Genomic DNA, 24,826 nt, shown 5'->3' on the forward strand with positions numbered 1-24,826 from the left:
AAGGGAAGACATAAGGCAATAACACTTTGTATTATATGAGCTGTTGAGAAAAAACATCTAAAGTTCAAGAAAACTAAATATAAAACTTGTAGTCTGTTAATCTGAGAGTAAGGATTATAGAGTTCTCTGATAGATCTGCAAAAGGAAATTCTTTTTGTTGCTTCCATAAAAACTAGCTTGCCGAAGGCAATAACATCTTAAGAAAAGGAAAGAAAGTTGCCTTCTCAGTCATTCATATTAAATCTAACCTTGATAGAAAATAATAAAAGAGTTAGATGAGTGGCTATGGATACTCTGCTTGATATGATAGTTAAATAAAACCTTTATATACTTTAGCAAAATCTGCATTTTTAGAGTTACACTTTGGCAATACATTTCAATTCTTGACACATCTTCAACATTAATATAAATGAAACTTCGTTTTGAGTATCTACAGCAAACTTTCTTACTACAATATCTTGAAAATGGAATTGCTTTATGTCCAAATAAATATTTAAAATTGTTTGAACAGCATTGAAAATGTGAACGTAAGTTAATTCCTTGATGACTTTAGAACTACATTTCTTAAGGACTAGGACACAGCATTCTTCCTGTGTTGTTTATGGCATCCAACATCATTTAGTTTAGATAAGCAAATCAAGACTGATTGCCATGTAATCCAATGTAAAGAGTTGATTAGTGCTTTGAAAGAAATAGATCCACAAGTAAAAATTTTAAAGGAGGGAAGGAAGGAAGGGAGTCTTACCATATGATCCAAGATATCAACTGTACTCTTTAGCTTAATACTAGTTACATCCTCTAAAAACAATACCAGGTAAAGGCTATTTTATACTGGAAACTTTTTTAGGCTGCGATATATTAAGTCCCAATGTTAACAACCATAAAATAAACATAATTCCAGACATTTATCAGTCATTTAAAAGAATATTAATATAAACCTCTACCTAATTATCATTTACTATGTATGCATTTTGGTGGTTGGTTTGTAGAATTAAAGTTCTGCACAGAGTGGTGAAACAAAAATAATATAACTTTTTAAATCTTCATTCGGGTGCTGGTTATCTTTCTATACAATGAGTGTAACTATTACAGGTTACAAAATTTTCATGCTCCAAATTATCTGGGAAGTATATCACACAATTTATTTCTATCTTCTATAATCTGGGAAGTATATCACATAATTTATTTCTATCTTCTATAATCTATCTTCTTTACACTTTAAAAAAAATCAAACTAGGGTGAAAGTCACATTTCCTCAAAGATTTTTTATTTCATTAATTTCGTATGGTTGGCCAAGAAGTAAGTTTGTGTGATCTAGCCATTAAAAGGGAGTAATTATATTAAATGAATTTTGAAAGTTAAACATCTCTAGCTGTTAAATATAGAAAGATCTGGAAGATCTACTATGTTTGGTTAAATAAAAAGGAAGGAAATAAACATAGAAGGGTGGGAGAAAAATATTTATTATTAAATAGAAATAAACCCAGCTATACATTATGGTAAGTGTAGAGTACTTTGTATGTACTTTTGATGTGTAAGTACTTTGATAAGTAGAGTAATCTTCTCTGTATAGTGAATGTGCATGGAGAGCTGTCAGTATTTTAAAGGAAGACATTCTCATGGGTGTATATAAACAGGGAAAACAGCTGAGTTCCTGGCAAATATTAGTTGCTCAATAAACATTTGAATAAAATAATGACATTCAATAATTAATAAGAAAGTTCATTCTATTTCTAGAATGTTGAAATTTTACCATGACAAATAATCATTATATCATTAATATGTAATGATATTAAGTCATTACATGATCATTATATGATATAAAAATATCATTATAAACAAATGCTGAATTTTTATCTACATTTAGTTTGCATCTGTGTAGATGATCATATGAATTCTTTTCTCTATTAATTAACACAGAGAATTACATTCACTGAATTGTGAAAGTTAAAATAACTTTGCATTTCTGGAACCCAACTAGGTCCTGATGTCATATACTTATGTATTGCTTCATTTAATTAACTAACATTTTGGTAATATTTCAGGTCTTGCTTTAAGACTTTTTGGCCTCATGTAGCAGACAGACCTAAGAGTGGCCCTCATGTTCATCCATTCTATAAACCCCTCCCTTTGAGCATGGGCAGGGGGTTTATAGAAGGGATGAATATGGGGCGTACCTTTGAGCATCACAGGGCTTGTGATTTGCTTCTAACTAAAGAGAATATGAATGACAAAGGTAATGGAGATCATAACCATCATTACACACGTATGTGTATATGTGCATATACACACAAGCACTCATACACATACATGTATATATAGACATATATACAAATAATCACGTGATCTCAGAAGGAGACCCAGAGCTCCAGATCAGAATGCTGCCTAGCCCACACCTTGATTGCAACCAGTTAAAACTCTGAGCAGAGGACCTACCTAAGCTATCCTCAGACTTCTGACCCACAGAAACTGAGATAATAAGTGTGTTGCTTTAAGCCTCTTAGGTTGTGGTAATTTGTTACACAGCAATAGAAAAATAATACACCTCATAAAACGACTTGGGAAGTGCTTCTTCATTTTAATTGTCTTTTAGAAATTTTAATAGTATAATTCCTCCCTTAAACGATAACAGAATTCACAGGTGAAGCCATCTGGCCCTGGATTTTTCTTTGTGAAAAGATTTTTTAATTGATGATTCCATTTCTTTCATGTGAAGTATTATTGGCACTTTTTAATTTCTTGGGTTAACATGGTTTAAGACGTGTTTTCCTAGGAATTTTCTCATTTCATCTACAGTTTCAAATTCATCAGCATAAATTGTGCTCAAAAAATAGCCTCATTATTTTCAACTTTACCAACCCACCAGAGAATTATCAGTTAATTTTTAAAAAACCAACGTTTAGCTTTGTTTATACTCTATTTAAATATATATATATATTTATTTTATATTCCATTTTATTTATTTTATTTTTTTAACATCTTTATTGGGGTATAATTGCTTTACAATGGTGTGTTTATTTAAATATTTTTACCTTATTAATTTTTGCTGCTAGCTTCATTTTTGCCTTCTTTCTATATACCCCAGGTTTTATTTGCTCTTTTATTTCCTAGCTTCTTGAGATAATGCTTAGATCATTGATTTTTGGCCTTTACTTTTTCTAACATATAATAATGATATAAATTTCTAAGTGGGGCTTTACCTCCTAATATGTTTCAATATGTAGCACTCTAATATCACTAAATTCAACATTTTTTTCCTATTTTTAGTTTGAATTCTCTGATCAACGAGTTAATTAGAAGCATAGAGCATACTTTCCAAAAACTTAAGTACTTTCTATTTATCATTTTTTAATTTCATTTTTTGTATCAATTTCTAGCTGAATGCTGCTATTGTAAGAGAACATATTCTGTATGATTTCAATTCTTTGAAATTTGTTGAGTTTTCCTGTATGATCCACATTTGGTCAATTTTGGGAAATAAAATGCAAGATTCTCTATATATCACTGAGGACAATCTTGTTTATCACATTGCTCATATTATCATTATCTTTACAGATTTTATTTTCTTGTTCAGTCAGGTACTGAAAGAAGTGTTATAATATTCCACCATGACAAAGGGCATTTTAATTCTCTTTTTATTTCTGCTAACTTTTGTTCTCTATATTTTGAGTGTTTGTTATTAGGTACATAAGCATTTAAAATTTCTACTTTCCTGGTATACCTTTTTTTTTTTTTTTTTTTTGCGGTACGCGGGCCTCTCCCGTTGTGGAGCACAGGCTCCGGACGCGCAGGGTCAGCGGCCATGGCTCACGGGCCCAGCCACTCCTTGGCATGTGGAATCTTCCCGGACCGGGGCACGAACTCGTGTCCCCTGCATCGGCAGGCGGACTCTCAACCACTGCACCACCAGGGAAGCCCCCTGGTATACCATTTTTTATATTTAAGTATCTCTCTTTTTATATTTACTATTTTTTATGAAAGACTACACTTTCTGATATTAATATAGCTGCATCTGCTTTATTTTGTTACCTAGTATTATATGGTATACCTTTTCTGTCATTTTAGTTTCAACCTTTATTACCATATTTTAGATTTCTTTTATAAACTACACATAGTTTAAAAAAATTCATTCAGGGCTTCCCTGGTGGCGCAGTGGTTGAGAGTCCGCCTGCCGATGCAGGGGACATGGGTTCGTGCCCCGGTCCGGGAAGATCCCACATGCCGCGGAGCGGCTGGGCCCGTGAGCCATGGCCGCTGAGCCTGCGCATCCGGAGCCTGTGCTCTGCAACGGGAGAGGCCACAGCAGTGAGAGGCCCACGTACCGCAAAAAAAAAAAAAAAAAAAAAAAATTCATTCAGACAGTCTTTATTTCACATTGACTATTTTTTCCACTTATATTTAATGCAATTACTTCCACTTATATTTAATACAATTACTTATATACATTTATTTAAAAGTTAAAATAATGATGTTGGTTGTAATATCAAATTTTAGTGAATTTCCCGGCCTTTTAGAGAATGGTAATGTAAATTAAATGAAACCCAGTGTTTCTGGATATTAATACCAAGATTTTTAATTTTTTTTTTTCAAAAAGCTTGTCCAGAGAAGAAAAATAGTCACTCATGTGGATTACTCATTTTAATCTATGATGAAGAAAAGGAAAAATAGAAAAAATAACTAACATTACCACAAAACTTTCCACCATACTCCAATAAAAATATAAATTGTTCCTATGAGTAAAATATAAGATATCTGGAGAATTTGTTATATAGCCAAAAGATGAGTTTGCAACTTTCCAGGGACTTTGATGAACATTTTTAGCCAAATATTAAATTTTTAATATTATAACTCTTCTACTTTTCCTATAACACTTATTATAATTTTATAAGTATATTTCCTATAACACTTATAATTTTATAAGTATATTTATAAGTATAGGCTATTAAATTATTTTTCAAAAGATATTTGAATTCAAATATCTTCAAATACCTTTTGAATAATATCTTTTGAAAAATAATTTAATAGCCTATACTTATAAATAAGTATATTCAAATATCTTTTGAAAAATAATTTAATAGCTTATCCTCAAATACCTTTTGAAAAATAATTTAATGGCCTATCATAAGGCATATTCCTATTATGTGGTATTCTTGAAACAACACAGATTTCAACTGAAAATAATAATTTTGCAAAATAGTAACTTTGCTATGAATATATAATCAGATTCCTTTTTAAAGTGCCTGTAGTGGTTATAATTAATGTTAAGTGAAAAAAGAGAATATGCATGTAATTTCAGCATTCACATTTTGCCGATTCATGTTTCCCTGAGTGTGCATTTGAAAAAGACAATGTAGTTACTGAAAGGTAGTTAGAATAAGTTGTTTTCCTTCCAGGTAAGTTCCTTCACAAGGCAACACAAGTTCCTAGGCAGGGCTAGAAGGACAAGTAAGCCTCAATGCTGCCTCCTCTGGAAGCCTAATGAGGAAATAGGGGAGCCACAGAAGTGTGCAGTTTCTCCAGCCAACCTTTGATGAATACCAGTGGTAGAATGGGGCAAATCATCAGAAAACTAGCTCCTTTCTCATTTTGCCAAAGGAGGTAGTGCATCACCTCACTGGGATCCCTGGAAAAGCAACAGCAGCAGCCCTAAATCTGTGCAAGTTCTACTGCCTCAGGCTATGCATGAGTGGCTCATCAGACCCTCCTTCTTAGAGGGCCAGCTGGGTGCAATCATGACTCTTTTCTGGAATGGCCAAATAAGAATTGGCCCATAGTCTAATCTCATTGAGGCTGAACAGGTGTTTAGCCATTAAGCTGCAGAGGCCCCTGGAGGTGTCTGGGGCTTCCTAGAAAAAAATAACTCACACATACTTTTAAAAAAGTACCCCAAGACCAGGTTTAATTTTATACTCTAAACTTCAGCAATTAAATTTAAACTGATGTACTATAAATAAGTTGCAGTAGCCAGTTTTATGAGTTGCTAAAGTCTATAGAGTTGAACTACTTTTGGATACGAGAGGAAGACCCTTAATTCCTTCCATCCAAAATAAAGATTTTAGCTTAATGCAAATTAGATCTTCAACATCTGGCTCAACATTCACCTCTCAAAACAAGTCTTCCAAAAAAATAAAACTAAAATCCCCCCTAAACACACTTACTGTGATTATTTCCATATAACACAAAAGTATTTATCTATGTACCATTGTTTTATACTTATCAATCATGTTTTAAAAAGAAACAATTGGTAACCAGTTAGAGTGCAAAAATCTATAGCACTGAATTGATATCTTTCATTTTTTCTAAAGTCCCAGAATAGTACTGCATATACAATAGCATTACAAATGTTTCCTAAATAAACTTTTATTCTTACTTTATATTTTTCACATTTTAATGAGCAATTACATGTATAAAGCTGTATTCATCCATCTGTCTTGCAAATAAACATCCAAAATTATAAGCATCTTTGATCAAGAATAAAAATAGTCCCACTTTATTATGTTGGATAAGAGCAGTCTAATTAGAAACCAGCCTCTTGTTTAGTCAAGAAACTAAAAAAAATCCCATTTTTTGTAGGAGAAAATACATACTAAAATTAAAAAAAAGAAATATATATAAATATGTATGTTTACATATATTACATATATTTATACTTAAATGTGCTTATATATGCTATATATAAATACACACACATATGTACAAATAAATTTATGTACAATAAAAATAAAGAGAAATAGAAAAGATAAGAATAAAATACAAGTATTTACAATGTCTGTAATTGAAATTATATTACTATTTTGGACAGAACTGTAATAGGGATTTTGAGGAACAAAGATAGGTAAATTAAAATGATTCATATTAAACTTTATATGATCAGAAAACTGAGTATATATTAATATATAGTTTATTGTTTTATTATTATTAACAAAAATAATATATCTTTGCAATAATGCAAGTTCCTAATTTATTTTACTTATTATGTCCTTTTTCATTAATATATTGTTTTTCCCTCAAAAAAATTTCAAGTACCTTTATTCTTATAGATTGATTAGAAATTAATAGTAAATAACAACTAAGACCCTTATTTCTAACAAGAAGTTGTTTTATTACTCTCAGCTTCCCAAATAACTTCTCCTATCCTGGAAAAAATCACTTCTAAAATGTTTCTTAACACATTAATCACCAGTGAAACAAAATGCTGAGAGATCTCAAAAGTGCTTCCACATTCAGTGTTATTCTAACCCAACTTTTGGATGTTAGTCTATAATTCATATCTCTTTGCTCACTTTCATATTAAACATGATTTAAATGTTTGAATATAGGAAACCATGTTCAAATGTGCTCTCTAAATAAGTAGTTTGTGTTGAAATACAGATGCTTAAATAGGTCTAATCAGTAATGCATTAATGAATAGGAAATTACCTAACACAGAAATCTTTTCGTATCATATATACAAAGCACTACATTTCTCTCACGACAAAATTCCTGCATATGAACTATCTTTCATTATTTTGGCTACATATTCATGACTTCAATATTTTAAGTACCTATTCTGACTAGTTGACTAGTTAAAAATATTGATAAGTTAAATAATTAAAATGAAGTTATTGATTCTTTTCTTTCCTATCCCCTATCCACACCGGCACATAGGAAGCAAACATTTGATTCCGTTGTTATGTGTATATCTTCAAACTCTAAGGGATACACATTAATTTCCTTCTCCCCTTGCCTTACATATATTCCATGGAATTGCCCGCTGATATAGCTGTTGAATAAAATCTAAACACAGAGATAACACTGCCTTCTTCTATGAGTCATTCCTTTGGGTCCACTCCCATTTGGCTTAGGAGAAGGACATCCTTCTCTTCTTCATGAGAGTAAAAACCCTGCATTACTTCTTACCGGCTGAAATTCTGCTAATGAGTCCTTTCTGGTTTTCACTTAGAGAGGCTAAAGGTGGTGATTCACAGTGGCAGGACTGATACTACTGTAATTATTAAGTCTGTGGGTATGTTTAGCACTTCTTCATGAAATGCGGAGATGCTTATCACCAATGGTACTATGCTTTGAGGCTCTAAGTAAAATTTTGAATCAACAATGGAAGTTCCACTTCACATCTTTTACTTCCTTATTTATTGAAATTTTCAATACTTGCTTTCCATTTGTTCCATCTGAAGACCTATTAAATTCCTCTTCTTCATTCATTTGTTTGTTGGAGTGTAGTTATAAACCACGCAGAAATTTCTGCTTTCAAAGGGGTTATATTTAATGATATTAAACAAGATAAATAAGATATTCAGTATCCAAATATATCCTTATGATTTTTGCACTGCTGTTATTTTTCCCAGTGGCCAATATTTGTAGTTACCCTTGAGTCCTATTTCTTTTCCCACCGGAAGATTCTATTAATACTGCCTTTGTAAGGTTTTTATTCTCTATTTTAATTCTTGCTACCACTACCATAATCTGAAGTACACTTGTGTAATCTCATTCCAGAATTATTATAACAGCCTCAATCCCTTTCTCCATAAGGTATTCTGCTAGAGTTCTTATCAATACATTAAGTACACAAATATGAGCATATAAATCATGTGTTTGAGAGTATTTGTTCTTATTCATTGAGCAAATATACACTGAGGAACTCACATGACAGTATTATTCTAGACCTTTGGAATATAATAGTGAACAAAAGAGACAACGCCTCTGACTATATGGAGTTTATATTATAGTAGAAGAAAACAAACAATAAACACATAGGGGCAGAGAAAAGAATATTGGATGATCTTTCTGATAAATTAGCATTTGAACAAAAGACCCAAGGAAAGTGAGAGTAGGTTTAGGGGCTATCTGTGGAGACAGTATGGTAAGCAGAAGGAATAATAGCAACAGCATACCCAGGTAAAGGGATATCAAGTTGGAATGAACTATGGGAAGGAAGGTATGAGATGAGTTCCTAGAGGAATTGTAAGGTGAGAAGTCATGAAGCGTCTTAGAAACCACTCCATGGGCTTTGGGGATTTTATTGTGATGGGAAGCAATGATGATTTAAGCCTTGATGTGACATGATCTGACTCATATTTTAAGAAATTTATCCTGCTTGGTTCACTGAAAAAGGACATATGAAAAGGATGGTGGTTCTGATCAAGGTGGTAATTTTGTAGGGGTGTTTCTGAAAATTGGTTAAATTATCAACAAATTATGAAGACAGAACTCATAGGATGACTCTAAGGTTTTAACTTTGTAAACAGTGCATGAAATTGCCATTAATTGATAGGTGGGAAACCGCAGGAGGTTTGTGGAGAGTGACAAAGACCAGAAGCTCAGTTTTTAATTTGTATGCTTTAAATTCATATTGGATATACAAGTAGACATGTCAAATATTTAGTTGGATATACAAGTCTGAAGTTCAGGGGAGTGATCCAGTCTAGAGATGTAAATTATTCAGTTATCAGTGTCTAGATGGCACTCAAGCTGTAAAACAGGCTAGGATTATCAAGGGAGTAAATATAGGTAGAAAAGACTGCAGGGTCCACATAGATAATCCATCCAACTGGCCTCTCAGTTCCTTGATGTCATCAGTTTCAATGAGCTTCATTCCCTCTGTACTTCATCCATTTCCATGACCACAACTTGGGTCTTACCAGCACCTGGGAATGTTTTGGTCCTAAAATGCTTAAATCAAGCATTTTACCCTCTCACCACAATTCTGTGTCCCTCTTCCTACACCCTGTTTTTCAAATTTATTGAGACCCTGAATACTCTGCTTCATCAATCCCTTCCTACCTTCACTGAAATTCTTATTCAGCTTAGACTTTATGACATTCTTGCTAATATTCTCAATTATCTTGCTCCATTGGCCTTCCACAGTAATTGACTGGCAGAACCACAGCCTGAAATCAAAATGACTGTAGGCATCCCCCCCACCCCCGCCCATACCTGGGCTACAGAGCACTGTTGGAGGAAAAGAAAACACACCTTTGAGTTTATTTATAACCACTACAAATTCACTGCCTACAAGTGTACCCCAACACTTTCCACTAATCCATCTATGGTCTACCTAATTCTCCCACAATCCATAATGGCTAGATGCATCTTCTCTATATTCCTGAAATATCTTAACCCATCATCTCCCCACTACTGTCAGCTAATTAGGTCTTTTTAACTTTGTGGGGAAAACAGAAACGATTAAATGGAAACTCTTGCAACTTTTTAAGATCCCCACCTACAAAAATGTTTGCATCAGTTTCCATTCTTTTTTTCTACTTCCATTTCACGTTTGAAGCGACATTTCTCTTTCTGTGTAACATGCTCTGGAGTCCATCTTTTTCTGCTTCATCCAATGACCTATTAATTAACTTCTCTTTCCTCAGTAAATTCTTTTCCCTCTCTATGTGCTTTCCGTATGTTTCAACACACTCAAATTTTCTCTCCTTAAAATAATTGTCTCTCAGCCTCATCGCTTATATTGGCTATTATTTCTTTTCACTTCCTTCATAATTAAACACTTAGAAATTGTTTCCTTAGCCACTGAATCCAATTCTTACCTTCCATTTAATTTCTTAGGCCACTGGAAACTTGATTCTGCCTGAATTACTCCACTAAAATTATTCTCACCTAGACCACCCTTTATCCTCTTGTTGCTAAATTTCAGTGGGGCACTCTGTTGTTGAACTCTCAACATCCTGAAACTGCTAATAACCCTTTTCACCACCCTCTCTTGACCTTGGCATTCATGATTACAAATTTTCCTGGTATTCTTTCCTGTAACCAACCTGTTTTATCTTTTTTGAGAAATACTCTTCCTCTCAATTTTCCCTTTCCCTTTCCTCTGACCTTTAAATGCTTTTCTTCCTCAGGGGTTTATTCTGAACTCGTATCTTCTCATTCAGAATACATTTTTTTGGAATGATTTCATCAGCTCCAACAGTATCAATTAACTATTCTACATGTTCAAATTAATGGCTATAAATGATATCTAACCTTTAAATTCCAAAATCATTCATATATTCCCAACTCTGTCACCTCAATTTAATGTGTCCAAAACTGAACTCAATATCCCCCCTCCAGAAATGCTCTACCCTCATGGGATTCATGTATGGTACCTTTATCCATTCAATTGCCAAATTAGAAAGTTCAAAATCATCCTTGACTCTTCAATAAGTTTTATTCTCCTTCCTCCAAACAACCACTTATTCTTGTGTGTTCACTAAGTCCTTAATAGCTCATGAATCAGTTTATTCCTCTCCATTCTCACTGTCACTTGATAGGCTCATACTAAAAATTTACTGTTTTAAACAAAATAAAATGTTGACTTTCCCCTGAGACATTGCCTCAATTAGTTTTATAATGTAGTAGGACAGACAAAAAAAAATCACCATTATCATTTTTGTCATCCCTCCTTTGGATGACTGCAAGAGCCTTTTTCAATGGTTTTCCTGCTTAGTCGTTTCTCTAAATCACTCTCCACTAGAGTCAGAAAAATGTTTCTAAAGGACAGAGCTGATTAAGTGACTCTCCTGTTTAAAGATTTTAATGGGTCCTCATGTTCTTTAGTATAGAGTACAATTTTTTTCCATGAAATTTCTTACTTCTTGCCCTGGATTAATCTTTTACCTTCTATCTCACCACTACCTCCCATCCTTCAGCTTATTTCATACTCTAGCCACTCTAAGTTATTTTCTAAGTTTTAACTTATGCATATAGTATTTCCTTACTTAAAATTCCATGTTCCACCTTTCTCAGTTGGCAAACTTCAACTCATTCTACAATTAGACATTATTTTCTTTTATTTGCCCTCCTTGATCCTCCAGCCCCTTTTTGCTCCCATCAATTGGATTACGTGATCCTCTTATTTTCATTTCATCCAGTGCTTACATTATATTGTAATTAGTTTTTACCAACCTGTCTACTCCACTATATTGTAAGATTCTGAAATAAGAAACTGTGAATTGTTTACCACTGTATTCCCAAAACCTAAACAAATGTCTAGCAAACAGCATACACTCAAATATACACTGAATTCTGACTAAACAAATACGAGAATGAAAGTTAGTAATATAGCAATATAACATTCAGGCTGAAAGAAATTAAATTAGATAAAAATTCAGACTCACATATTTTATTCCCTTATCTTTTGAAGCAAGTGGGTAGAACATTGGCATTTTTTGAATAATCAAATTAAGATCAGTTTTGGAGACTTTAAAATTTTAATGCTATCTACAATATGAAAAATATATAACCTGGTCTAAATAGCACCCTCAGGAAATTGAATTTGTTTTAAATTCTGTGGAGTGTTTACTCAAATTGCTAAGAACCATCAGGAAGACCATTAAAATGAGAACAGAAAGTACAAAAACATGGAATGTACAATTCTGGTTCCTCAGTGGGGAAAGAATTAATAGAGCTGGAGAATGTTCAGGACAGTGTGCATATCAAGCCCAAGGATACCAATTAGATGCATACTCACTTATTCATCACACTCTAGAAATAAAGAGAACCATTAGCATTTGAATAACGGAAACTTAGAACAATTAAAATACTAAGTTGTGTAGGAAGCAAATTTATAGAGCTTCTCACTCCGGGGTAACAAATAGAAAGAAAAACAAGGGAGGAACTGAATAGCCCCAGTGGCATTCTTGCTGTAAGTCCTGGATGAGGCAATGAGGTGGACTTGATTCAAACACTGATAATAGAACTGTGAACTATCAGGACACTTCGACACTTGACCAGTGTGTTCAGGAATTTGTTTCATATAGTCTAGGGTTTGTCCCACATTACTCTTTATTAGATTTTGTCCATATTAACCCTCAAAAAGAATCAGAAATAATAGGAAAGTAACTAGCTAGTTTATATCAGTTTATAAATAATCAGAAAGTTTCTTAAACCAAATGACAAAGAGAAACTCCCCTCATTGTATACATTAGTCTGCTTAGATCTGTATCACGAAACTTAACTTTTGTGGCCAAGCCAGCTGAGCTACTAAAACCCACCTGCAGACTTAGACCTAGCTCGCAGTCTGTGACAAATCCTGGCTCCAGGCTGAGGTTCCAAATCCTCTATGTCGCCAGCTCATGGGCTCAAAACAGGACAGTGATCTGTCACACTACTGGTACCACATGGACCTGCATATCCACAGCTCTCCAGATACCAGGTTCAGCTGGTATAGCAGTATAACTATTCATGCTTTATACCTGTTTTTCAGCATCTAAAATTACCTTGGCTATCAGAAACTGAGTTACCTAGACCTTACCCTGGCCTTCCTAATGGCCGGCCTGATGACCTGACAACTTGATAATGAGGGATATCCCTGACACCTATATATTTCACAAGCTCTTCATTTTTAATAATGTTAATATTTTAAATTTAAAACACTATAGAAAAATGGTATATTAAAAAAGCACTTAATAATGATATTTTACCCTTCAGATTTTAATTATCTATTTCCTTTTTATTTTTATATGTAAATATATGCTATGTTTTTACACTGGAGGTTAATCTGTGATCTAATTTTTATGAATGAAAAATATATGCAGAATGTAGAATATCTTTGATACAAATTTTCAAAGACAATTTTAAGTTAACATAATGGGCCATATTTTTCTTAATGATAGAAGGGTTTATTTTCTAAGGTAACTGTGTGATTTAGAAAAGTCTGCAAGTTCTATTTGCAGCAGCAACTGATTTCCAGTTTACAAATTTAAAAACATACTTTTTGAAATTCTTTTCAGAAGAAAGCCATTATAAAACTTCTTGAATTGTCCCTGAAAATAATGAATGAGTGATTCTCTGTCATTATTAGCACTAAAACTGAGAGTTCTTGAATTTTCAAAAAACGTACTTAACATATTGTTAAAAATATTAATGCAAACTATATTCCTGGAGTTACTCAAATTTATTCTTACCAGATACACAAATTTATTTATAATGACATTTGCAAATTTGACACAACTTTTTATACATGCTTACTATTTGAAAAAAAGCAAAATTCACTTTTTCCTAATGCTTCAGAAATAATATTTATATCTACCCACAGAAAATTTTTCAATATTTAAATATACCATTTATATTTAAAGATGTATCTGATATTTCTATTATACTGGTAAAGAAATTACTCCACAGCTACATATCCTTGTGAGAGACCATTCATTCAACACTTTATATATTCTGTTCAATGAGAAAAAATTATAGGAACTTGAATTTCTTACCAATGAAAATTTCATCATAGAATGGGTTTAGTAATACACTGTCAACATTTATAAAAAAGACACAACTTTAGAAATGGATAATGGATAACAGTATTCAGATAATCTATTAGAAAGGCCTTTTTTTAAAGAAAGAAAAAGTAATATGAAACTTCAAATGGACTTAGGTTATGTATAATTTAATCTGACTTTCAGTTTTCTAACGGGGGCAAAAACAATAGCTTAATTCAAAGTCTTATTCTTAAATGACTGAAGCAACTCTAGACACCATTACCATTTTACCTTCATACTTAGCTTTATAAAGGATTAAAAAGTGATTTTATTACCTAGCTCTTGGTAATATCCTCTCAATATCTCTTTAACAGTGGGAAACACTAAATGTATGTATACTGTTAACACCCTAGATTGTCTTAGCTCCTATGTACTCTGGCATTTGTGTGATGTTTTCCACTCTACAAAAAGTTATAAAGTAAGCCCTATCATTGAATTTCAGAAAATGTAGGTAGCAGTATAAAATACCCATCATCATGGTAAGGGATGGCCAAGAGAGAACCTATATCTTCATAATATTATAAATTATGTCCAAAGAAAAAAAGACTTACACACATATAGTATAAAAATACAGACAAATATACAGTTCACTTTTAGCTTTTGGGAATTAAGTTGATTAAGTTCGCCTTTAGGTCACCATCTTTCCTTTCTGTGACCTTTTTCCCCTGTAAGGGGCTTCTTTCAGTAACTAGGATTTATGCTGACTCAATCTTCCATGTTTAGAAACTTGCTTTCTTGAAAGGATATGATAAACTAATTTATTTTAACATGTAAATAGCAGGTAAGAGTTTTATGGTCACATACAGAAGAGAGGTGTTTAGTTTAGTTTAGTTTTGAACAAGGGACAAATCCTCTTAAAACCAACTTATCTCTAATCGCAGAATTCTTTCAGGAATCAGTGAACAGTGAGGGAGGTATTTTAAAGGTAATGAGTTTATTCTTCTAATAAGAGTTGAATGCTATGCACAAACATAACACAAAGCAGCAGGATGAAATTACATCACATAAGCAGTCACCTATACTACTACACTGACTTACATTTCATCTTGTCTTATGCTGCAGTATAATAGGTTCAGGGACTAAATATAAGCAGCTATCTGAAGACAGTACATTTTTTTTCCTGCATAAATTTAGACAATGAAAACAAAAGGAAGGGAAAGGACTAAAATATGTTGTTTAGCCTACTTTAGGAGCATTATGAAGATTAGACAACATCATGAGACACATGAGAGTGAGACAGGAGAGAAAGAGCTACAATTGAAAGTTATCTTTTTAACACTTCAGTGGTGTCTTAAAGTAGTTATATACTTCAGCTAGATGCCTAGATGAAGTATAGCTAAAAATTGACAACACAGGATTCTGTGTGTTCCACATTAAACCTCACAGTGCTAAGTGAAAAGCAAGCAGTGATACAAATTTATGCATTGGCTGTTTGTTGAAATAAATTGAATTTTATTACTTTAGATATACACCATGAACTCATGTTTGTGCCTCAAGCATGAAATCACAGGAATGTTGTTTTACTCAATGTTTTCTGAAATCAGACATCACAGAAAGGCCTACAATGTTCCAATACTAGACTATCAATCTCTTGCTATTGCCTAAAAATGATAATCTTTTAAAACTTTCAAGCACTTTCTCCAATTTTCTAGAAGCTTCCTGGGTAAAGCAGGAAAGAAACAGCAATATCAAGAATCAATACTGTGAAAAAAATGGGCTGATAAAATAATTTTTTCTCAGTAACTAGAAAGTATATTGCAACTGAAATCATACACTTATTTACAATGGTAAACTCTCAAGTTCCAAAAAGCTTTAACTTTTTTTGTAGCCTGTTAGTAGGACATAAGGTGTTTACACATACTAATGAAGCTTTTATTCTTATTTTTAGAATCAACGTATGGAGATGAATTTTATGAGTATTAAAACTTTTTAAAACACTAAATGACACCTCAGAGCAAGTTCACATTTTTGTATTAGTTACTGCAATAGCTATAAAGTTTTGAAAGAAACTATTTCAAAAAGTTACCTGTATGACAACTTGTATACAAGTAACTGATGATCTGGTATGTACATAATTCATTTCGTCAATAGTTAAATTTAAGGAAGGATCTAACTTACCGGTGGATCAGCCCCCTTAGAACCAGTCAGCCCTCCTGTTAGGGATTCGATATCCTGAAAAGGGGAGAGGTGTTGATTGTAAAATGCCACTCAACAGCATGGAGAATTTCCCAGTCCCACAGTGTAATATTTTCTTTAGCTACAAAGTTAGGGCACTCAGCTATATTTTTGTTTTGTTTTGAGACAATCTTACACACTGTAATGCTATACCAATGGTCATATCTAAAAATTTAGATATTTTCTCCAACTCTGTATAATCTGTAAATAGAAAAAAATACAAACAGGCTAATTATTCTTGAAATATGTAAAGAAAATGGCTCTAGGTGGGAAAGCAGATGTTTCATTCTCTAAGAAGCTGAAGTGAGGGCAGAACAGAAAAAAGAAATTTAATGAAACTGCAATTTAACATATTATTTGCAAATACTGAACCCATGGAAAATGCTTAAACTACAAAAAAATCTAATTATCTACAGTTCACCCTATTACTATACATAGAAGATGAAAATATTAACAGATATGGACAGATTAGCTGTTCTTTTATAAGGATTTATTTCTAATCTTAAATCGGTAACCACAGTAGATCATGCCTGAGAAATGATTACAATTGACAAAGGTATCACAAATGAAGAAATGGGTGATGCTGTGACAAACTCGAGAGCAAGTGCGCTGTTTTAGGAACTAGAGCTCAGCCTTATCAGTTGTACGGCTTTGGTCCCACGGTTACTAATCATATGGCTTTTTCAAAAGAAGCTAGAATTTTAGGTTTTTAAGTAAAATCTCTCAGGACTTTAATGTTTGCAACTGTTTTAATTTTTAAACCATCCCCCCACTCCTCCCAAACGAAAAAACAAAACAACAACAACAAAAAAACCTGTCTGCTCATAGGTAGATGAATAGGAGTTTGGGGCTAAATTGATAAGTTAGTTTTTGCTAAAAAGTTTCTTTCTTGTGACCCTGGCCACTTCTTATCTGTTTGCATCTAGTTGAATGGATAGGTTTGAGGAACCTGGGGAAATGTATTTCAGTAAGAAATCAAAGATGAAAGAAAGATAATTGAGTAAAGATAGAAGGAAAAGAAATTTAAATATCTATGATCAGAGAAACAGCCAACACCTGGATATCATTAAGAAGACATGCTACTAATTCACTTGGGACTCAATTACATCATTTCACTGGTATCTCAAAAATGGGGAATCTTAACAATAAATATGGGACTCAAATGAGCACGTGCAGGAAACATTAAAGGCAGGGCAGGGAAGAAGGAAGGGATGGTGTGGTGAAAGTTTCCATCTGAAGGAGCTGACTTTGAACAGGAACTTGATGAGTGATGAATTTCTGCATGCATATTTTATTAAGGGCCATGAATGATAAGGCAACCACAAGAATGCTTGCCAAGAAACTTACTGTCTTCTTCGTAATGCATATATTGTATATAATTTTTTTTCCTACCCAGCATCCCTTTGAGGAACTTCTTCCCTCTCCGTTCTAGTTCTAAAAGAGGCTTATAAAAATTGTTTCAAATGTTGTAGGGGCCTGCCAGAGAATTAAGGCAATATGGATTCTATAAGATATAATGGGAGTGTCTTAAGTCCTTGATAATATCATTTGAGCAATGTCTGAAACTGGATGTTCTCCCTGCCTGCAACTTTAAGATAAGTTTCTGGCTCCCAAACACTAAAAGATCCTAATTAATATGTCTGCAATATTAAGTCTATTTTGAAAAGGCCCTCCCTCTCCATCCTGTTGAAATTCTTTATTCCAACACCACACATACCATAAACAATCAAATCATCTAAATTATTTGATCTTACGTGATCTTTAACATTTCTATTGTTATCTAAGTAAATCATGTCAGTATACAATAAAATTAAGCATGAAACATATTTATAAATTTGCAAACAAAATTAGCATTCCTTTTGAATCCAAAGATTAAAATATAATCTAAAAATTGTTTTAGAATTTCATGGAGTGAAATAAAATGGTAATAAAATGGCTAAAGTATTAGATTAACAGAAAATAAAACACACAGCCCTTTTCACTTTTTGATAATACTCCTGTTATGACCATGACAAAAAACAAAGTTCTATTCACATGAAAGGTTTCTCCCAAGCACATTTTAAATGAAAAGAACAAAAAAAAGGCGTTAAGTACATTTTGAGTTAATACCTTCGTTATTCATAGAAAGGCATATAAATTACATTAACAATAGAATTTCTGATGACATTATCAGAGAGATAATAGGGAAATTAATTCAGAGAAAAAATATTTTAGCAATTTAGTTGAGGCATTTTGTCATCTTGTTAATTAAAAGTTCTACCATGATTTCTTGCCATCGTAGAAAAGTTGGGCCAATGCTCAGATCTGTAAAATTTTAAACTTTTCATGATAGTCATGGTCTTGAAAAAAAATAAAGCAACAATAGAATTTTGGAGATGAATGGAAAAGGCATTGGTATTTCTGTTTTTTAACAAGTTGAATTAAAGCAAATTATGAACTCATGGCTCTAAAGAGAATACAGATATATTCTTTTATCCTGTTTATTCTTTTAATTAAAAAAACTTTTTTTAATCCTATTTTCTATTTTGAGTGTAAGTTGAGAGACAGTGTCCTACTTGGATAGATGCCCAAATTAAACATGGCTTATCTATCACTTGACGCAAAAAAAATTTTCAGGTGTGAATAACAAGCATAAGTGTGCATGAATGCATTTATGTTGTAAAATTAATAGGTGAAATAAATCCCTTGAGAAACTCTGAAAATAGTTGAAAGTGAGTCTTTCTGATGGTTGTTGAATATCTTATCTACAAAATATAACTTAAATCTTTGACAAATTTGTCTATCTTGTTATTTACATGTATTTTTATAGAGATAACAAAAAGGGAGACACTAAAAAGTAAAAACGTTGATTTCCTAGATGGTTTTTAAACTTACTACTGTAATAATGTTATTTGTTTGATTAAAACATTCAAAACAAACTGATTTTTTACTACGTTATGGAATTTTTTAAAACTATGTTGTATACCATATTCATTTAGATTTAATAGCTAATAAAATAATAACTACTTATTGAACATTTACTACATGCAGGCACTCTTTAAATGCTTTATATACATTATAAACAGTTTTATAGGGTAGTTATAAGAGCCTTATAAAGTAGTTATTTCTTTTCTCACTTAGGCTAAAAGGTTTATATAATTTACCCAATATCACACAGCTATTAAGAAGTGGGGTTACAAAATATATTTGTTTGACTCCAAACCTATGTTTTTAATACCAGTTGTAGGAGAACAGCTTTATCCTGACGTCCTGGTGACCTTGCACATATCCACATGGGCCATGTAGGCAAGGCTAACCTTAGGTTGGCCCATGTCTTGGTGGAATATTCTGTGGACCTCCAGGTAAGCAAGTCATGAAGACCTTACACATGGCTGTTTCTTATTCTCCTCCCTGGCACCAATGAGGCATGGAACTTTCCACTTCACTCATCTCCCCCATCCCCAGATCCATCTGCAGGCTATAAAACTGCTAAGGTGCAATATGGAGTGGACTCCTCCCCAGCAGAGCAGCCTGTCACTCTTGTTGTCTGTCATCTGGCTCATCCAATTTAGTGTTGTCCCGTGGGCCTAGCGACCACGTACAGGATTGGATTTAGGCTACTGATGTGACTAAGGTGCAAAATTTAAGGAGGCACTCATTTTGAGGGTCATACAGGTGTTGATCCTGCCCCTGCAGGATCCTGACAGTGAGTGCCTCCTTAAATGTTATACCCTAGGCACCTCATTCTTAGACATCTGCAAAAACAAGCTGACACTTGTACAATCCTGAGAGTGAATAACTCCTTAAACTTTGTGCCCTAAGTACCTTACTTGTCTCACCCTAGTCCTGGACCTTTTAGGGGTGTGGAAAGCTGACACCACGGAGACTTTGTTTATGCTGTATATGTAATATATTCTTTCAATCCATTTGGAATCACTGTCTCCTTCCCAGTCAAATCTACAGAAGTGTGGCAAGCCAACCTGACACCTGTCCCTGCTCAGGGACAGCTTGCTGCTTAATATCAGCATTATATAGCCTCCTTTATACGGGCTGCTGTTATCTACACAGAACCAAATAAACTAGGACCTATTAATTATGGAATCCAATTCACTTCTTAAAAAGAAAATTCAGGTAATGAAAGTTTCACTTCCCTCTCCAAGGTTCAAATACCTGAGCGAGGTTATTAGTAGTCCTTGACACAAGCTGTATACAGTCAGTCTCTTTTAATATGGGAAAACCCTGCTTCTGAGATGGAAACCTGGTAATTCAAGGCTGACCCATGAATCAGAAGTCTTAAGGCTTGGGAACGGCGAGCCACAGATGCAGTGGAGCAGTCAGTGTCAGAGCTCTAAGCAGAGTGAGATTTGAAGGCAGCCTGGAGCATGGGTATCACCTCCACCCAGGTTTAAAATAAACTCCAGTTTGTGCTGCACTGATGCTGTTGGTTGCCCATCTGCAACTTTTTCCCTTGCTCTAAAAGTTGACATATTTTTCCCTTGACAGACAATTTGAATGATGGAGCTATAGGGATTAATCATGTGGTTTGCCCTGCAGATCATTAAGTTCAGATGTTGTAAATCTTGCTTCCTCTGTGTGGAGGTAGGAAAAAGGAGGATATTAGAAGTTGAGGTTTCACTCAGGGCTATTGCTGGATCCTTATTTTTATCCCTGAAGAGTACGATCAGCCAGTTACGGTCAAGGAAAAGATGTTAAGGTAGCTTGGGTATTAAATACATTAAAAATGAAGAATAGAAAATTCTAAACAGTCAGTTGAATCTAACATTGCACATGCCATCAGGCCCAGAATATCTTAAAACCTAATAGTTACATTTAAAGTTAATATCAAGTTTTCAAGTACTACTCTTCTAAAGAATCACTTTACATAATATGAAAATACTTAAAGCATTACAATATTGTTACCAGCTATGAGTATTTTGAAATTTGATTTATGCATATTTATAATTTGCAATTATTTTAGAATATCTTTAGAGGAAAGTGATTATATTTCAATATAGAGTACATTTTCATGCACTAAACAATCTATCAAAAATATATTAGTATAGTGAAATCAATATAATAGGAAAACATCAACCATATTTACTGAATTATTAAATTTAAAATTTGTTTCAAGGTCTTTAAAAATATGATGAGATATTTTATGTTTATAGAGAAGTTTACAAAATTCATATATTCAAAATATCAAAATTAAGCATTTCTCTCATCTGTTTTATGGAAAAATTCCCCCCAAATATCCCTCACGTTCCATTCTCTCTCGATGCAGGCTTTTGTCCCCGCTACATCACTGCTACCCCTCTTATCAAGGCTGCCAATGACATCTAATTAGCTGAATCAACTGTCAATGTTCATTATCATTTTTCTTGTCTCTAAGTCACATTTGACACAGTTAACCACTCCACCTTTCTTGAAATACTTTTTGTCTTAGTATCCATTGAGTTTCACCTTCTGTGTAATTTTATTTAGTACCATGGCTCCTAAGTACCATGTATGCTAATGAATTCTGGATTCCTTTTAACCTCAGAGATTTACACTGCCTACAACCTCCACTTGGGTGTATTACAGTTATCTAAAACTTAATGCAAAATCAAACTTGATTTTCACCTAAAAACCTCCCCCAAATTAGGTTTCTGTCCCAGTACTGTCCATCTTGACATCACCATGTACCCAGTTTCTTAGGTCCAAATCCATCAGCAAATCCTGCCAATTCTATCTTTAAAATATGGCTTGAATTAGACTATTTCTTACCACCTACATTACTACCAACCTGATCCCTTGGACCAAATCAACAATATTCTCCCTTGGGCTAAAGAATGATCTTCCTAACTGTTGTCCCTGCATCTGTTCTTGTATCCTCATTCCTCATATATTCTCCACACTGCAGTCAGAGCTATCTATTTAAAATGCACATTAAATCAGATTACTCCCATGATCCAAACCCCTCCATGGTTTCCCACTAATCTTAGAACAAAATACAAACTTATTACTATGTCATGCAAGCCCTGTGATGATCTGGCTTTGCCCACTTCACTGATCTTGTCTTTTGCCATATCCTTCTTTCTCATGCCACCCAACCACACTCGCTCCATTGCTGTGCGAAAAACAAGCCAAATATAACTAACTGTCTAAATCAGTGAAGGGTCTACCCGGGAACAAAAGGCAAACTCGAAAACAATGTAAAAGAGCATTTAATCAGAGGATATTTTATAGAGGTATGGAGGGTTTAATGGATCCAGCGGAATGTGAAGCATGGAGACTGACGGAAAATCATAATAACCACTCCAAGCCCAAAGGAGTAAAGGTAAAAGAACAATGTTGTCAGGAGTTCAGCAAGGGATGAGCACCACTCATCAGCCTCTAGAGCAGTTTGCCACACATGGAGCTCAACAAGTACTTTTTGAATGGATGAATGACTGACTGAATGAGTGAAGCAGGTAATATAATTTTATACCTAAAAAAGCCAAGTCTCAGAGTGTACAAATGATGAAGGATTTCTAATTGTTGTATAAATGTACCACTTTGAAAGCATGGCTCAAGGTAATAGTGTCTGTACACCAAATCTTTTTCGAATGCCTGAGTGAACAAGTTAATGAATGACTTGCCCGAGATCACACAGCCGGTAAATGCTCCAAAGAAGCTTTGAAATCCTGGGTGTTATAACCCCAAGCACAGTGTACATTTTTTTCCATTATACATCACTAATGAGATATCCTCCTTATAAAAGACACTCAACTCTATATTATCTTGAGGCAATACATTTCTATATATCCCAGAGTTTCTAGTTCATAAGAAGGAAAATACACAAGATGATTTAATAGATAATAAACAATACATTAAGTTTATCTTCTGGTGAAATACTGTCAATACTTCAAATTAAAGACCTGATACCCTAATTATTGCACAATAAATACATCAGTGCTTGATAACTTTATATAACATATGTGCTGAGCATTAATAAACAGTTCAAAAACATTAAACTAAAAATCAATAATGTTTATTTTTATGTAACATTTCATAGTGTGTAGGTACATAGCACTGGCAATGCGTAACAGTCAGAAAACAAAATTTCTTTTAAAAAATCATTCAGTTTTTTACATAAGGCTTAATGGAAACAATCTTTCATCCCAGAACACCAGCTCCTTGAGGCAAGCATCCAAATAATGAAGCTGAGTTTATTAATGAGGCATCTTCCTCCTCTACCAGGCTTAAGCTGTTAGTGTTTCCTTGGCAACTTTACAGGGTAAATTTCCGGGGAGGCAGAGAAGAAGCAAGAAACACACACAACCAATAAATCGTCTTTCTTACGGAAGCCAGAAAGAGCCCTATTTAGTCATTCTTTAAATTTTTTTAATAAAGGAAAATATCTACACTCTTACTGCAAGCATAGTCCAGCCCAAATCTGAATTTTCCCTGAGCCACACAATTAATTCCTTCAAATGAGAATGACTGAGCATCTGTTATGACTGAGGCACTGTGCTGGACACAGAGAGCATGATGATGAATAAGTCAAGGTCACAGCTTTCAAAGAGTTCACAGTCTGTAGGGCATGAGAATGACAAGACAATTTAGTCAACAAATGCATGTTGCACACAAAATAAGCACAAGGCACCACACTGAATCTGGTGTATGGAATCCAGACGCTATGACATCCTCTCTGACTTCAAGGATCTTTCAGAATGTCAATCTGAAGAATAACATAAGGAAGAATTCAGAGAAATAAGGTGCTGAATTTACAACATATAGGGGTTGTAAAGGGAAATTTTATAAAGTGACAGTAAGTCTGAGTATTTCATGTTGCTGGAATTGTATTTGTTTTTGAACACACACTGGGTAAGTCTGCCCTAAGACCTTGGTTGGGTAACATAATGATTAACATTTATTAAGCATTTACTGTACCAGATGCCATGCTGAGAGTTCTATTGCCTCATTAAAAAGCATCCCAGCTCTTTTAGCTGATTATTTTCACCATTTTTAAGATGATGGAACTGAGTCTTCAAGAGTTTAAATGACTTGACAAAGGTTACATTAACTACTAAGTGTTCAAAGCGAAACAGGTTAACTTCAGAGGCAATGATTTTTAACTATTATGCTCTCTTGAGTAAGTGGAGGTGTGGAAATAAATGTGGAGGACATCTTGGCATGCCATATAGTGACTTGGCAGAAAACATACTTATTCAATATTTGTAGAAGAAATGATTAAAATTGCAAGCAGAATTTTTCTGAGGTGAGGTGGATATTCTCTGATGGAAAAAAGAATATCCTTGTCTGACCTTCAGATAAGAGCGTTAATGCCACTGGATTTAGCAAAAAAGTAAAATTCCAAAGATTTTTGTTATATATTTCTAAGTTCGAAGTATCCTTTTCAAACTCAAACCTAGACAGGAAATCTAATATGTATCAAAAACATA

The 24,826-nt window shown here is 33.7% G+C and overlaps 1 protein-coding gene across 2 annotated transcripts in view; it reads right to left on the reverse strand.

Moving 5' to 3' along the window:
• Positions 1-24,826, reverse strand: part of PPFIA2 (PPFI scaffold protein A2) — a 472,833-nt gene that overhangs the window by 372,178 nt on the left and 75,829 nt on the right. For both annotated transcript variants that reach the window (XM_089920005.1, XM_089920006.1), the window contains one exon: positions 16,368-16,421. In XM_089920005.1, coding sequence (XP_089776131.1) covers positions 16,368-16,421 — 54 coding nt within the window. The remainder of the gene's footprint in view (positions 1-16,367; positions 16,422-24,826) is intronic.

The sequence above is a fragment of the Delphinapterus leucas genome, chromosome 11 (assembly GCF_059928025.1).
Source record: "Delphinapterus leucas isolate spDelLeu-1000000601 "Yukka" chromosome 11, BTC_Dleu_Yukka2, whole genome shotgun sequence".
In the NCBI taxonomy this organism is placed as follows: Eukaryota; Metazoa; Chordata; class Mammalia; order Artiodactyla; family Monodontidae; genus Delphinapterus; species Delphinapterus leucas.